This window comes from Prionailurus bengalensis, chromosome X (genome assembly GCF_016509475.1).
Source record: "Prionailurus bengalensis isolate Pbe53 chromosome X, Fcat_Pben_1.1_paternal_pri, whole genome shotgun sequence".
Lineage (NCBI taxonomy): Eukaryota > Metazoa > Chordata > Mammalia > Carnivora > Felidae > Prionailurus > Prionailurus bengalensis.
In genome coordinates this window covers 1,534,708-1,551,438 of record NC_057361.1, presented here as the reverse complement: position 1 = coordinate 1,551,438, position 16,731 = coordinate 1,534,708, and the positions used below count along the sequence as shown (strand labels likewise).

The following is a 16,731-nucleotide window of genomic DNA, read 5'->3' as shown; positions in this document are numbered from 1 at the left end:
GCCTGAGCTCACAACGTCACCCCAAAGACGGTGAGCCCCGGTGCAGAAAAAAACGCAGGTGCACACAGGGGCAAACCACACAGCCAACAGCAATGGCCAACAAGGACAGGCCGTCGCCTACGTTTTGGGGGGTGACAGCTATCGCTTGTTTCCGAGAGACGACGCTCGTGGGAATGAAACTCATGCAGCGATCGGAAGGAAAGTCAGCCACACGGGAGACTTACGAAAACCATACTTACGGCTTCCTCCCCCGCCGAGGGCGTCTTCCAAATTCAAGTCCGAACTGTCTGCAAGGGAAACGTGTCATCAGCCCCGAGGCTCCGGGGAGGAATTCAGACCCCTAAATAGACAGAGAAGACCCTGCTTCCCCAGCTCCCTAAACGCTTTTCCTGACCCCAGTCTCACCAAGGTCAGAACGTCAGAGCCGCATTCCTGACCCGTCACATGAAAACAGCCACGGGCGAACCCAAGTCCCCCAAGAGTGGCCACAGCCTCGGGGGAGGCAAGGCTTGGAGCGCTGGGGACAGACATGTGACACCGTGTGTGGGAGGCCGTGCACCTGCGATGGGCGTCTCCGGGCCCAGGCGTGCGGGACCACCCGACGGGCGCCTCCCTGATGACCCAGGTGGCCTGCGTGTTCCGAACCCTTTCCGAGCTGCAGCTATGTCTAGGGGTTGCAACGCGCTCTGGTCCCACACCCTTTGCCAGCTGGTAACCCACAAGGACATCAGCCCCGGTTTCTGCAGAGAAACCACGGGGCCCACGGGGTTCTCAAGCAGCTCTGGGGGCCGACGGGGGGTGGGGAGGACGGCGGGGATCTGTCCCGTGCCCGCCAGGGACGTACGCCTCTTACCTGTGCCGGGCTTCTTGGGGGGCGCCGTGGGTTTCTTGTCACTGTCTAAAGAGAAAAGACAGTCCGTGAGCGAGACTGCTCGGGAACTCGGAGCCCGCTGAGGACCCGCCATTAACAGGTGCAGGGCTGGTGCTGAGCAAGGTTTTCACTGAGACCAAGAGCATGCGCGTTACCCCGTGGCTGGGTTGCTGTCCCCTCCCCGGAGCATCCAGATTTTCCTCCTCGGTGTATACGTAGGCATTGACCCCGGTACAGGCTGTGTTATACTTAACTACGTGCGGCTAAAACTCACTGCCCTGTGTGAGCCTAAATTTTAACATTACCTCCCACATGTCACAACTACGAAATTTTAAGAGCACTCACTGTCGAGGGCATCCGACAAATCGAAATCCTGGCCTACGAGGCAAAAAAGAAAAAAGAAAAAGTCTGATTACGCATAAGAAACGTACAAACGTGAAAATTGAGGAAATACACAGAAAGGGGCTCATGGGTTTTGTGAGGTTGGCAGCTTTAAAAAATTTTTTTTAACATTTACTTATTTTTTTAATGTTTTTTTAATGTTTTATTTATTTTTGAGACAAGGAGAGACAGAGCATGAACAGGGGAGGGTCAGAGAGAGAGGGAGACACAAAATCCGAAGCAGGCTCCGGGCTCCGAGCCGTCAGCCCAGAGCCCGACATGGGGCTCGAACCCACGCACTGCGAGATCGTAACCTGAGCCGAAGTCGGACGATTCACCGACTGAGCCCCCCAGGCGCCCCTGGCAGCTTTTTAAAACGTAGGATGAGCTAGGGCTTCTCATCTGGCCCCCATGTCCACGTTCACACCCCGAAAAGACGTCGGGGGACATTCAAAACGGCAACGATCTTAAAACCTAGCAGCAGAGTTAAGAGAGTCAGAAAATGTGGTGATTTGGTCTGAGCCTGATTCATGAACAGCAGACCCCTTGCATTAAATGAGTAACAAGTTCCCACATGATGGAAAACACACAGAGGGAAAACTCGCCCCTCATGTGACCCACGTCTGTGACCACACAGCCGAACTATGCTTCCTGAAGAATCAGCAGACAACCCACAAAACACACACAAAAATACTGCTTAAGCTCCCGGGTCCCCGAGAAGGGGGGAAAGTGCCCCGATGTGCCTTGTTCTTTGATCCCGTTGCTACTGCGTTTATTGAAACCATTTCAGTCCTGTTGTTCAGAAGCCATTTCTGATGGGCTGCAGGAGAGGAAAGGGGACGAGTCTTGGAGAAGCCTGATCGGGCTGTCCGGTCAGCTGTAAGGCCAGTGACAGTGGGTCGCACGGTACCTGTGAGGTCAGAATGTTAAGGGACACCAGCCCCAGCTCAGGAAGTGCTAGACATTTCAGGCTGCGCGAACATCCCCGGGAGCCAGGTCAGGTCAGGGTGGGGAGGTGTTCGCTTCTATGCGATGTGTGACCCAGGCTGAGGTCTGTGATTGTCCCCTCTGTCATGTGTGTGTGTGTGTGTGTGTGCATGCATGTGTGTGCGCACACATGCAGGCTTGTGTAGGTGTGGTTTGTGTGTGTGCATGGTCTGTGTGCATATGTGTGGATATATACGTGTACGTGGTCTGTGCGCATGTGTGTGGATATATACGTGTGCATGGTCTGTGTGTGCATGTGTGTGTGGATATATACACATGTGCACATGGTCTCTGCGCGTGCACGTGTGTGCATGTGTACACGTGTGCACAGCCTCTGTGTGCGTGCATGTGTGTGCCTATATACACATGTGTGCATGGTCTGTGTGTGCATGTGTGGATATATATACACACGTGTGCACAGTCTGTGGGTGTGCATATGTGTGTATGCATGTGTACATGTGCGTGCATGGTCTCTGTGCATACATGTGGATATATATGTCTGCATGGTCTGTGTGTGCATGTGTGTGTGTATATATACACATGTGCACATGGTCTCTGTGTGTGCATGTGTGTGCATGTGTACATGCGCGTGCATGCTCTGTGTGCGCATGTGTGGATATATACGTGTGCATGGTCTGTGTGTGCATGCTGGGTGACTGTAACCATGGACCCAGAACTCACTCTCCCTAATAAAATGCTGCCTCCTCCCCCTGCACAACGTGTCGTGGCAGCTCCTTGAGCTCGTGGGTCCCCTTGGTGCCCCTGCTGCTGACCCCACGTGGCCTCCACACAAACCCTGTAAGAGCAGATGAAGCAGGGGTGGGGGCACCCTGCCAGCCAGCACCCTCCAGCCCCCCACAGCCCCAGGCTGCCCTCTCTGCCATGGTTCTCCCCCAGAACCCTCTGCAATGCACACCACGCAGAAGGTCCCCATACTGTCGCCAAAACAAAGTCTGGAGCCCGCTGCTCCCAGGACCCCAAGGTCAGCCAAGGGCAGGTCTCACGGCGCACGGGCAAAGGAACGATGCCCCCTTCCCACCCTGCTCCCCACCCCCCTTTGTGCACGCAGAACCCCCTCGAACCCCAGAGCAAGAGCTTGGCTGTCTGCTGTTGCACAATTGTGCAGATGTGTGCAAAAGTCACGCACACACATCGAGATCTGCTGAAACCCCCACAGGAACTGGCAAGAAATGCAATGATTCAACAGCCAGCACTCGACGGCCAGGAACACCACCCAGTGTATTTCCAGCCTGACTTAATCTATCCGTCTACACAGCCCCCGCTGTGCTGCCTGCTCCCCAGACTGCCTCCCGGGGCCGACGGAGCCGGAGGAAACAGCAGCACGTGGGGCCGCCAGGCCCGACCACACGGACGGGAGCCTGGGCCCCGGGGCCGGCACTCAGGCACAGAGTCCCCCGTCCAGGAGGAAGCTGGCTGCTGTGAGCGGAAGCCTGTGCCTCCCCAGACGCCCAACACCCCTCATGGCTGCAGATGTTCGGGGGACCCAGGGTGACTCACGAGGGGCGAGGCCACTCCTGGCAGGACACATGCATGAGTCACCCCCACGGCACCTCCCTCCTGCAGCCCCTCCCGACTCACATCGGTGTCATGTGGGGACACAGGCCCAGCCACACGCAGTCCCCGAGCCGCCCCCCGCCCCCCGCCCCCCGCCCCCGGGCAGGTGGAATATGGAGTAAGTTATACACATACGTTTGGAATAAGTTTTATACATACGTACATATACATAGAACATAGGATTCTATGTAGAAGTTAAAAGTTAAATTATAGACATATAATATTTACATACGCATATGATATAGAATTATAGATAGCATATAGATTTACAAACATACATTTGAAATAAGTTCTGTATATTCACATATATACAGAATATAAAATTGTATATAGAACATGGAATAAATCATATACCTATGTGTGGAATAACTCCTATATTTTCACATGTATATAGAATAAAAAATTCTATATAGAACATGGGTTCTATATAGAACATAGATTATAGACATATATTTGTAAATATACACCTACATGTATAGAAAACAAGATTGTATATGGAATGCGAAATAAATTATAGACATATTTAGAATAAATTGTATATGCTCACGTATATATAAATATGGAATTACACATAGAATCTGGAAGAAATAATATACATATTTGGAAAAAATTCGCTATATTCACATATATAGAATATAGAATTACATATGGAATATGGAATAAATTATAGACATAATTTGGGATAAATTTTATATGCATATTTACATGGAAATACATATATCCTATTATATTCTAACTATATCTAATATGTACCGATTCTATATATGTAATACATATTCTCAATATATCTGTTCTATATTCATATATATTTGTCTATATAATATAGAATTCTATATACAATATGGAATAAATTATAGATATTAATTTAGAATAAATTACATTTATATTTACATATACCAATATATGTAAATATAGTTACAATACTAAATGACAACAATCGCAAATTATATAGGTTATACACAGACCTTATAAATCCTATAGACAAATTATATAAAAACTAGAAGTCACACAGAAAATTACAATAGGAACAAAAAATATTTATAATGTATTATAGAAACTGCAAATTATCTGATTTATAATTATACAGAGAAGTTATAAATCATATAAGCAAATATATAGGATTAATTAAAAAAATGTTTTGTAACATTTATTTATTATTGAGACACACGGAGAGACAGAGAGTGAACGGGGGAGGGGCAGAGAGAGAGGAAGACACAGAATCTGAAACGGGCTCCAGGCTCCGAGCTGTCAGCCCAGAGCCCGACGCGGGGCTCGAACCCACCAACCCTAAGATCGTGACCTGAGCCGAAGTCAGGCGCTCAACTGAGTGAGCCACCCAGGCGCCCCACAAAAGTATAGAATTAAAACAGAAAGCAATGGGGCGCCTGGGTGGCGCAGTCGGTTAAGCGTCCGACTTCAGCCAGGTCACGATCTCGCGGTCCGTGAGTTCGAGCCCCGCGTCGGGCTCTGGGCCGATGGCTCAGAGCCTGGAGCCTGTTTCCGATTCTGTGTCTCCCTCTCTCTCTGCCCCTCCCCCGTTCATGCTCTGTCTCTCTCTGTCCCAAAAATAAATAAACGTTGAAAAAAAATTTTTTAAAAATAAAAACAGAAAGCAAGTCAGGAAAGCAAGCCTCAGATCCTCTGTCCCACCCCTTTCTCTCTGCCCGTCCCCTGCTCACACACACACACACACACACACACACTCTCTCTCTCTCTGTCCAAAATAAATAAGCATTAAAAAAACACGTAAATCACACGCGGCTTGCTGGCCTGACCCAGATACCTCTTTGTCGCCCTAACCGGTCTGGTGAGCCCGTGAGCAGGGCTTTGGGGAACATCAGAGTCCCGGACGTGCCTGTGCAAACACATTCCTGGGAATACACCGGGGGCACCTGCCCTTCTGTCACTGTCTGGGGGCTGCTGGCCCTGCTGGCCGGGACCCTCCACTCTCTCCCCGCTGTGGCTGCTTCCAGACCATCTGCACCGCCCCCTCCCCCGGGGGGAGGCACGGCTCCCCACAAGGCGAACTCCTATCTGACTCCCAGCCCCCAAGGGTGCTCCCTCCCATTGCTCCCTGCACCCCCCCCCCACCTGGACTGGCCCCAAATGACCCCTTAGACGAGGGCAGACATTATCAGCTCATGGAGCCGTCTGCGGCTCCAGAAACTGGCCCGAGGTCCCAAAACAGACTGGAAGTTTCTGCTTATTAATTACATGATTCATGCAGGTTACACGGTACGAAGTGTGGGGAACCTGAATGAGTGGGTACTCGTCCCATCGTTGCTCCTAGGGGATTTGCCGGTTACCTTCTCTCGCCTTGAGTCATGTGTCCACCAGCGCATCCATCCACGACCCTGTCGTGCATTACCGCGAGAACTCCTATTCGTACCTCAAAGCCCGAGAAAATGCTGCCTCCTCCAGGAAGCCCTCTGTCACTCCCCCCTGGGTGTAGACTGACGCATTTCCTCGCGAATTCTCAACTGGGGCTGCGGGTGATTTCCCAAGTACGGACGCTCAGGCCATGCTCCAGACCAATCAGATCAGAGACTTTGTGAGCCGGGACCCAGGCGCCGATGTCTGAAAGCCCACCGGCATTGCAGGCTTTTAATTCCTTGAGATGCCTTGTCCCTCGCCTCTGATCCCTTGGTCCAGACTCTGCCAACAGCCCGTGTCCCTCCAGCTGGGTCTGCACGCCCCCCATCACCGAGGGGATCTTGCACAGCCAAGTGCGAATGTGCACCTGTCTCCTTCCAACCCTCCAGGTGAGTTTCACACACACATCCTGGCAACCGAGGCAGCCCGTCACGTACCCCTGCGGTTCCACAGCCAGAAATAAGCTGCGTCCCTCTCTCCTCAGCCTGCACACAAGCTACCTGAGACCTCCCCACGGCCCCACCGTCTCCCATACCTTCCTTTGCTGTTTTCAAGCCACTCCCCCAGCCTGAAAAGCCCTCTCCCCACTTCAGGCTTCTGTTGCTTTGATGGTCTATGCAGGGTGCCCAGGGTGGTCTCCATCTGCAAGGAGCTCTCTCTGGCCTCTCTGGGGGACACTGGTCCCTGCTCCCCTCAGGACACCGCACCAGAAGGGGTACCTTCCCTGCCACTCGCCAGGCAGAGAACAGACGATGGGGACCAGGTATTTCTTCTGCAGGCGCCCGAGCCAACAGTATGGAGAGAATACAGATACCACTTGAAATTCGATCTGTGCTGACGGAAGGCAAGCGTGAGAGCCAGTGGCTGGGTGTGTGGGTAAGTAGACACATGGATGGGTGAGTGGGCTTGTGGGTAGATGGGTGAGTGGATGGATGTGTCAGACAAATACAGAAAGGTAGATGGATGGATGGGTAGGTGAGTGGATGGGTGGGTATTTTGATGAATGGATGGACAGGCAGATAGCTGGACAGACAGATGGGTGTATGGATGGATGGGTGGATGGATGGATAGTTGGTTGAATGGGTGGATGGATGGAGGGGAGGGATGGATGGATAGATGGATGGATGGTTGAATGGGTGGGTGGCTGGGTGGATGGAAGGATGGGTGGGTGGGTGGGCGGATGGACAGATGGATGGATACATGAATGTGTAGATGAAAGAAATGATGGATGGATGGATGGATGGATGGATGGATGGATGGATAGATGGACAGATGGGTGGGTGGATGGACAGATGGATGGATGGATGGATGGAAGGATGGATGGATGGATGGACGGATGGATGGATGGTTAGATTGGTGGATAGATGGATGGATGGAAGGATGGATGGATGGATGAATGGATGGATGGACGGAAGGATGGATGGATGGATGGACGGACGGATGGATGGTTAGATTGGTAGATAGATGGATGGATGGATGGATGGACGATACATACATACATACACACATACATACATACAATGATAGATGGATGGGTGGACAGATTGACAGAATGGATGGAAAGACAGGACGGATGGACAAATAGCTATCTGGGTGGTAGACACGTGGCCGAGAGAGAGAGGGCAGCCTGTCTCCAGGGGCTCCCAGGTGGAGGTGTACACGTCTCCTTGCTCTGAAAGCAGCTGGACTCATCACAGCAAATCGTGAGCACATATCACCCACCAGGAAAGGAGTGGGTCACAACACAGGGAGCCGGCCTGGGGCTGGGGAAGGATCGGGGAGAGGGAATACAGACAGGAACACGAGCCTTAGCTTAGCACCCTGTGTCCTGCTACTGGACAGGAAGCTTCTGTGTGCACCTCTTGGGATGCCAGCACCACCTTCCCTAAGGTGCCACGCCCGAGCCTCTCTCCAAGTCAGGCTTACGCAGACAACAGCTTCCAAACCAGCTCCCTCTGGTTGCACGCGTGGTATCTCCAGTGCTCTGTATCTGGAACCTCTCATTATTTTCTCCTCCCCGTACGTGTCCTCCTTCACTCCTACCTTTTGTGATATGGCCATTTGCCCAGACTCTCAGATGGAAGAGCCCCCCCCTTCACTCCTGCCAGCTCCTTCCTCACATATTGCATCCGTTACCAAATCCTGTGGATTTCATCTTCTGAATCTTTCTCGATTCATGCTCCTTTCTCCATTTCTGCCTTGTTTTTGTTTGTTTGAGTCTCATACGCGTCCCCCTATCATTTTTCTCAGACAAATGCAAGAGCCCTTAACTAGTGTCTGCCCTGACTCGTGAGGCCCTTTTAGGAGGGCTGGGCACTCCTTCTCAGAATACTTCACGTTTTAATGCACAGAAGAAAATACACGCAGGGTTGCAGAGGAAGCCAGTTGTATTAAGCCAGTTCTCTGCCCGGATGCCTGAGCGAAGGTTGCACCTGCAGACCGGCTCAGTGACCCTCAGGTTCTCAGAGAACCTCCGAGGTTCTCAAGCCTGGCCCCACAGCGGGGTCCCCTGAGAGTCTGGAGGAATCACTCTTGCCCAGCCCCATCTGTGTAATCTGGTTTATGCTGGATGGCAAGACCAGAGCCTTGGGGCCACCTGGGCTCAGGTGTTGGAAGCTGCACTGAGTTCTCCAGGTGTGGCTGCATAGACCACAGAGGGAGATGCCTTTCTCAGTAATGTGGCTTCACAGGGAAAAACAGGACATTGTCCTATATTTAGAGAAACTTAACTCCCCTGAATCCTGTTGGGAACTTACCCAAGACCAGTCACCGAGGCCTCTCCAACTCCTCATGGATTCTATATTGTGTCCACCCACCCATCCATCCGTCGTCCATCTGTTCATCCATCCATCTATTCTATCTATCTACCTATCTATCCACCTCAACATCCATCCATCCATATATTCTCCCATCCATACATCTATCCATCTATCCTTCCATCACATCTATCTATCTATCTATCTACCTACCTACCTATCTTTCTATCTCTCCATCATATCTATATCTATCTATCTATCTATCTATCTATCCATCCATCCTATCTATCTATCTATCTATCTATCTATCTATCCATCCACCCATCCATTATATCTATCTATCTATCTATCTATCCATCCATGCATCCATTCACCCATCCATTTATGTATCTATCTATCTATCTATCTATCTGTCTATTCTATCTATCCATCCATCCATCCATGCATCCATTCACCCATCCATTATATCTATCTATCTATCTATCCATCCATCCATCATATCTATCTATCTATCTATCTATCTATCTATCTATCTATTCTATCTATCCATCCATCCATCCATGCATCCATTCACCCATCCATTATATCTATCTATCTATCTATCTATCTATCTATCCATCCATCCATCATATCTATCTATCTATCTATCTATTCTATCTATCCATCCATCATCCATGCATTCATCCATCATCATATCTATCCATGTATCATCATCATCATCATCTATCCATTCATCATTATGTATCTACCCATCCATCATCCATGCATTCATACATCATATCTATCTATCCATCAACCCATCCAACCATTGTCATTATCTATTCTATCTATCCATCCATCCATCCATTCACACATCCATTATACCTATCTATCTACCTATCTATCCATCCATTCATCCATCATATCTATCCATCCATCCATCATCATCATCATCTATCCATTCATCATTATGTATCTATCTACCCATCCATCCATCATCCATGCATTCATCCATAATATGTATCCATCTATCCATCCATCCTTCATTATGTATCTACCTATATATTCATCATCATTATCTATGTATCTATGTATGCACATATCCATATATCCATCTTGCATTCATTTATTTACCCATCCATCCATCCATCCATGCATTCTATCTATCCATCCATCCATCATCGTATCGATCTATCCATCCATCCATCCATCCATCCACCCATTGTCATTATCTATCTATCTGTCCACTAATTATCAATCTTTGCATCCTTCATGTGAAATGTATCATTTATCATCTACAATCAATCATCAAGCAATCAATCGTCAATCCCAAGCTTCAGGTGCTACCTCACTCCAGCCGGCCCATGGGTCCTTAAGTAAGTTCCCAGCAGGAAGGGGCTGGGGCCTCATCTCTCTTGCAGCCCCACTCACTGAGACCCCATTGTCTCCTTCCTTTCCTGCCTTGGATCGTTCCCCTTACCTCCTCCCTTCTTTTGCTGGGGTGCGCTGGGGCCCAGCGTGAGGGGAGCTTGGGGCAAACACCACGGTGTGTGTTCACACTGAGAACAGAACACAGCCCCTCTCTTTAAGAGAAGGCAGGTGACAGCCTCAGAAGGAGACCGGCTGTTTTGGGGTTCTTGTAGAATCTACAAAATCGACTTGCCCGCGAGGCCCCGTGTCCCAAAGACAACATAGTCTACTTAATTCTCTGTGAGCCGATATCGTGGGTCCCGAGCTGCCGTTTGAGAAACACACTGGTTTGAGGTCTGACTCGTGGAGGGGGCGGAGGGGAAAGGAAGTCTGTGGTTTCCTGTTTAGGGGATTTTAATAATACGTCTAGCGGGGCCACACTAGGGAGAGTGGCAAGGCTGAGTCGCCCCGAGGCGCAGCTGAAACGCACCCGTGCCGCCATCTCCCAAATCTAGTCTAACGACTGGGCAAGCTAAGAGCAAAAGACGCAGGTAAGGGACGTCCTCCGTGTCCAGAGCGGTGGAAGATACTGTGAACTCGCTGCATCCAAATGGGAACCTGGGTCAGTCTCCGTTCATCCGCCATGTGCACGCGGGAAACACCCGGAGGGGCTGGTGCATCAGCCAACGCGCCCAAGCAGTATGGCAGCACGGGGACACCAACGGTCGACCAGCCTTCAGCGCGCGGCCCTCGGGGGGCGCTATGACCCGGCCCTCATGGGGGGCAGGGCTGATGTCAAGGAAAAGAGTCCCCCGGTGGAAACAGGGAACCACATGAGGGAACCGTTCTCCTTGACTCCAGAATCTGGATCTTTCTCAAGCGTAAGGAAATGCGGGTCTAAACGAGCCGCTCACATGCACAGTGGGCGGTCTCAGCGGAGCCACGGGCAAGTGGTGGTTTTCTGTGTCTGCCACGTGGGCGGATTGCTCGTGGAGCACACATGTGTGCGCACACATGCATGCACACGCGCACACACACATGCGTGCATTCGTACACACGCCTGCACGCACACACACGCTCACACACAAGCCTGCACGTACACACGCGCGCACTCGGACACATGCCTGCACACACACACATGCTCACCCGTGCACACACAAGCGTGCACGTACACACGCGCGCACTCGGACACAAGCCTGCACACACACACACACGCTCACCTGTGCACACACAAGTGTGCACATACACGCGCGTACTCGGACACACACGCCGGCACACACACACACGCTCACCTGCGCACACACAAGCGTGCACATACACGTGTGCACTCTCAACATTCATGCATATGTGCACAGATGTGCACCCACACAATGTGTGTGCACACACGCACAAGCACTCACACATGCACATATGTACAAACACACATGCAGCATGTGCACACGTACCAACACAATCGTGCACACACAAACACGTGTGCATGCACACAGGTGTGCACATGCCTGCATACACACACATCCAAACATGCGCACATGCACAGATGCACACAATACACACATACACACATGCACATGCACACACGTACACAACGCACATAATGCATGCATACACACACGCACGCTCACACACGTGCACACACAATACATGCATACACGCACGCACACACGTGCACACAGAGTACATACACGCACGCACACACGTACACGTGCACACACAGTACGCGCATACATGTACGCACACACAGTGCATGCATACACACACGCGCGCACACGTACACATGCACACACAATGCATGCATACGCGCATGCACGCACACACACGCAGGCACGGTGTTTTGGTCACAAGCTTGCTGCATAACCACACTGCTCTCTGGCTCCTCTCCTTCCCTGGAAACGCTGTCTGGAAGGGGAGGAGACCTTGTGTGTGCTTACAACCCCACAACAACACCCTTCCTGTCCCTTTGCATGTCTTCGGACAAGTAACACCAGCAGGAAAGACTTGTTTCCGCAGGTTCCCTGGGGATTAAAATGCCTGCTGGCCCTTGTCAAGCCTGTGTCATTCTGGTGCTTGGCAAAAGCCCCTCTGTATGTGGAACGTGTTTCCCACACTCCCCCCCTGCCCCCGCCGCCCCCGAAAGGACTTCTGGAGCCCCATAAACACACACTCTGTTGTCAACCCCAGAACTGGGTCAGGACGGCCCTGAAGGATCTCTGATTCACGTGGGACAGGCGCCCAGATGTCAGAACAAAGCACAGGAGGACCCAGGGAGGCGGCCTGCGCCCCGTGTGTCTGTCCAACCCCCCCCACCCCACGCACGCGCTGGGCCCCCTGTAAAACGCTCGTCTGCTCCGTGAGCATTGGGATGATTCCGCGCAGACCCAGAAAGCTGAGGAATTTTGAGCCTCCAAACGCCGGTCCGCGTAAGTCACAAAGCACCTAGGACTCTCTGCCCCCTACAGGAAGCCACGTGAACTGGAACTCTCCGCGGGAGGAAACACCAGGATCCCCACCCCCACAGATCCTGCCCGGACTCCTGGATGCGGGCTTGGTTAAAACGTACTGCGCGAGCCACATTCTTTACTAAATGAGAGCAGGCAGCCAACAGACAATCCGGATGAAGATAAAAAAAAATCTACAAAAACTGTTTTCCTATCTCGAGATGCACACACACACACACACACACACAAAGTGTTAGCAGCATCGACTGAAGACTGAAAAAAACAAAAGCCACAGGGCAGAGGTCAATGAAGGGCAGTTAAGTTTTATCAGAGCCCAAAGGGCAGGCAGGCAAACAGGCGGGATCGTCAGGGCCATATCTTCGGGCAAGAAAGGCAGAGACCAGACGAGAGCCACCAGGAAGGTGCACAAAAAAAGCCGAGGCTCGCTTTTGACATTCTCCCTGGGATGGGGCTTCTGGGGACTGTAGGCTGAAGCCAATGGTCTGTGGTCTCCACCCACCACACACCAGGGGCCCCCCTCCCCCTCATGGTGAAATCCCTGCTCTGGGAGAGTCGAAAACTGCCTCTTGATTCCTTCCGAGGGTCTCCACTCCAGCAGGAATTTCAGAAGAAACCCGGGAAGCCGGGATCCCGGGTCCCAAGGCCTCTGAAACCCGCCCTGTACTATTAAAAGCAAAGGTCCCTCCTCAGGCTCAAGGGGCTTTAACAGCCAACGTGGAGCCCAAGCCAGACACATATTTCTGTAGGAAAGTGTCTTCTGACCGTCACCAACTCCAAAGCGCTTCCGCGATCAAAACCCATTGGTGTCTTGGGAGCAGCACAGTCCTGCTCCCAACCCCCACCGGTAAGGAGGTGGCCGTAAGGACCACACGGATGGGGCTGGGACGCGTACTACAGCCCCATTCTTTCTCTGCTCTTTTGGGGCAAGGCTGGCTCCCATCGCCTCCCCCACCACGGGGTCACCAGTAATTTCCTTATTTTCTTTTAACGTTTATTTATTTTTGAGACAAAGACAGAGAGAGAGAGAGAGACAGAGAGAAACAGAGTGTGAGCGGGGGAGGGGCAGACAAAGAGGGAGACACAGAATCGGAGGCAGGTTCCAGTCACAAAATGACTAGTTTGGGGCCCCAAGAATCTAAGGCTGCCCCTCATCCAGACCCGGAACCCCAGAGCTGTGAGCAAAAACCACAGCTACTCCAGACTTTCCCCCTCACCCCACGCAGGTCTTGGACTCTAGGACGGTCCCGTTTTCTTGCAGCCCTGTGTCCCGTGGGCCTGTTTTCATGTTCCTCCAACCCCAGCGGATGGCACATCCTAGAGCCACCAAAGGCACTTCTCCATTTCCCGCACACGGGAGGAGCTCCGTGAGCCAGATGCCAGTCAGCAAAACCCCCCCGGAACCCCGGGAAAGTTCCTTGGAACAGGAGCCATGCAATCGAACAGCAGAAATACAACCACCCGGGGAGACACAAGCAGCAGCCAGGGGCAGATGAAGAAACGCATTTCTTTAAGGAAGAAGGAGGCACAACTTGGAAACGCATGCCAGGCCCTCCCCAGCAGGCTGTAAAGTGTTCCAACACATCCCCACAGACCAGAATTCATCTTCCCCAAAGCCAGCGCAGGGCGGGCATGAAGCCCGTTTCAAAAACGCCACGTCCAGCAAAATCCAGCTGTCCTTTGGAAAGGAGAGCGAGAGACAGAGAGAAACATGATCCCAGCTGCCGCTTGCAAAGGCGAACGCCCCGAAAACACAGGCAAAGGAGCAGAAACACGCCGGGCCGGCGCGCAAAGCGAGGGTGGTGGGGTCACGACCCCTTTCCGTCTCCTGGTGTCCTGACACTTTCCCCGCGTTTTCCGAATTATTTCCTGGAGCGCACGCAAATCTGCTGAGGCCACACGTCTGTTTCCAGCGGGCGCGCAGCACAGCGCCCAGGTCCCCACGGCAGCGTGCGCACACAGGGCTGGTGAGCGCGCCCGGCGCTCCAAGTTCGCCCTAAGTCCCCCCACCCCCTCTCCCCCCGCTGGAGCCGGCTCCACAGCCCAGTCCAAATTTAGGCCCGGAGTGCAGGGCGTGGCTCCCCAAGCAGGAACAAAGACTGGGGCCCGGGAGAGCGCCGGGGGGGACCAGGACCGCTACGGGGGGGGGGGGGGGGAACACCGGGACCTAAGAAGTCACCCGCCTGCGGGCATCCAGGGCCCCCCGGCTCCCCCGGGGAACCTCCAACTGCCCGAGTTTCTGATTTTGGAAACACTCAGCGCCCTGGGCCTCTGGAACAAGTCCACACCCGCCCAGAAAGAAAGTTGCACAGTGGAGCCGCCTCCCGGGGCGTTGGCTACCCGCTGGCACAGCGCGTCCCGTTCGTCCCGCGGAGAGGAGGGTTCCGGGGTCCCCGCTGCGCCCCTGCACCCGCCCCCCACTGCGCGCCCCCCGAGGCCCTCCCCGGGGTGGTGGTGGGGGGTCCCCGGACGCGCGTCCCCACGCCGGTCCCCCGGCCGGCCCGCGCCCCCTGCACCCCGCCCCACCCCCAGACCCCCACAGATGGCTCACCCCGAGCGGGCACCAGCGTGCCGAGCAGGCCGACCAGCAGCAGCGCGACGGCGGCCCGGGGAGCCATGGTGCGGCCGGCGGGCGCCGCGCAGGAACCGTCCCGGGAGTGGCACGCGCGGGCGGCGGCGGCGGGAGTGCCCCCGGGGCGGGGCGCGCGGAGGGAGGGAGTGGGGGGGGGAGGGAGGACAGGGAGGAGTGGGGGGAGGGAGCACGGGGAGGGGAGGGCCCGCGCTCTGGCCCCGCCCCGGTCTCGGCTCGCCCCTCCCGCGGCCCCCGGAGAGCACCCGGCGCGGGCGGGGCGCAGGGGAGGGACTAGCGGGGGAGGAGCGGTTACCTGGGGCGGTCCCGAAAGGAGCCAGCGACGGCCGTCCCTGCTCGGAAACTGGGGCCCCCGCCCTCCCCTAACACCCCCAGGGCAGCCCTGAAGAGAAGCGAGGAGTCCCCCAGCGCCGTGCTCAGAAGGTGGGGACCCCCACCCGCTCCTAACACCCCCAGTTCTGAGGAGAAGCGAGGGACCACCCCCAACTCCGAGCTGGGACAGTGGGGACCCCTCCATGTGTCCACAGACTCCTCCAGCCCCTCAGTGGCCCCTCCCCCCCCGACGAACAGGAAGCAAACCATTACAAGTAGCGGGAGCCCCCTCCCTGCCCCTAATGGGACCCTGGGGCCACCTTGGGGGTGGGGGGGGAACAAAGTGAAATCCTTTCCCGCGAGAGGTGGATCCCTGTCACCCGCGCAGACCCCACTCCCATCCCGAAGTCCAGTCTGAACTGACACAGCCCGGAGCTCGGGGTGCAGGCTTTGGGGGCGCAGGGCAAGCCTCACTCCCCAGTCTTAATGGGGACTCCCCCTGCAGGAGTCTCCGGAAGCCTCTCCCCAGCCCACGCGGTGGGGGGGGGGGGGGGCGGGGGAAGGCTTCTCCAGCCCGAGGGGGGAGGGGGGAGAGGCTTCCCCGGCCCCAGGGGGGGAGGGGCCTGTGGGGGGGAGAGGGGGTGCGGAGGGGGGAGAGGCTTCCTCTGCCCAAGAAAGTGTGGGGAGGAGGAGGGGGGGAGAGAGAGAGAGAGAGAGGCAGGAAACCCCTCCCCTTCCCCTCAGGAGGTGCTGGGGCCCTGATGGGTCGCTGTGCAGGTCACAGGCCAGCAGTGCTGGGGCTGGACCCCCGCCCAGACTATCAATATATATATATATTTAATTGAGATGTTAGCTTAATATTCTGTCCGTGTGTATTCAGGATGCAGAACATCTTGTCCGCAGAAAAATCCCTGAGTCAGATGCCTGCTTTGGCCCTGCAAACCCTCCTACGGGCTGGCCAGGCTCCCACCCAGCACACCCTTCCCCTCAGGGGTCACCCGCCTAGCTGCTGCCACCTTCTGTCACCTCCGTGACTCAGACAGA

General features: G+C 54.0%; 1 protein-coding gene across 3 annotated transcripts in view; it reads right to left on the bottom strand.

The window, feature by feature from the left end:
• The window catches only part of CD99 (CD99 molecule (Xg blood group)), a 28,970-nt gene extending 13,442 nt beyond the window's left edge, over positions 1–15,528 (bottom strand). For 2 of the 3 annotated variants that reach the window (XM_043571489.1, XM_043571490.1), the window contains exons 1-4: positions 15,337–15,528; positions 1,217–1,249; positions 854–898; positions 240–287 (exon numbers count right to left, since the gene is read on the bottom strand). In XM_043571489.1, coding sequence (XP_043427424.1) covers positions 240–287; positions 854–898; positions 1,217–1,249; positions 15,337–15,403 — 193 coding nt within the window. In that variant the 5' untranslated portion in view covers positions 15,404–15,528. The remainder of the gene's footprint in view (positions 1–239; positions 288–853; positions 899–1,216; positions 1,250–15,336) is intronic. The other variant, XR_006295796.1, reaches the window with a different exon arrangement.
• Positions 15,529–16,731: the final 1,203 nt, after the last annotated feature.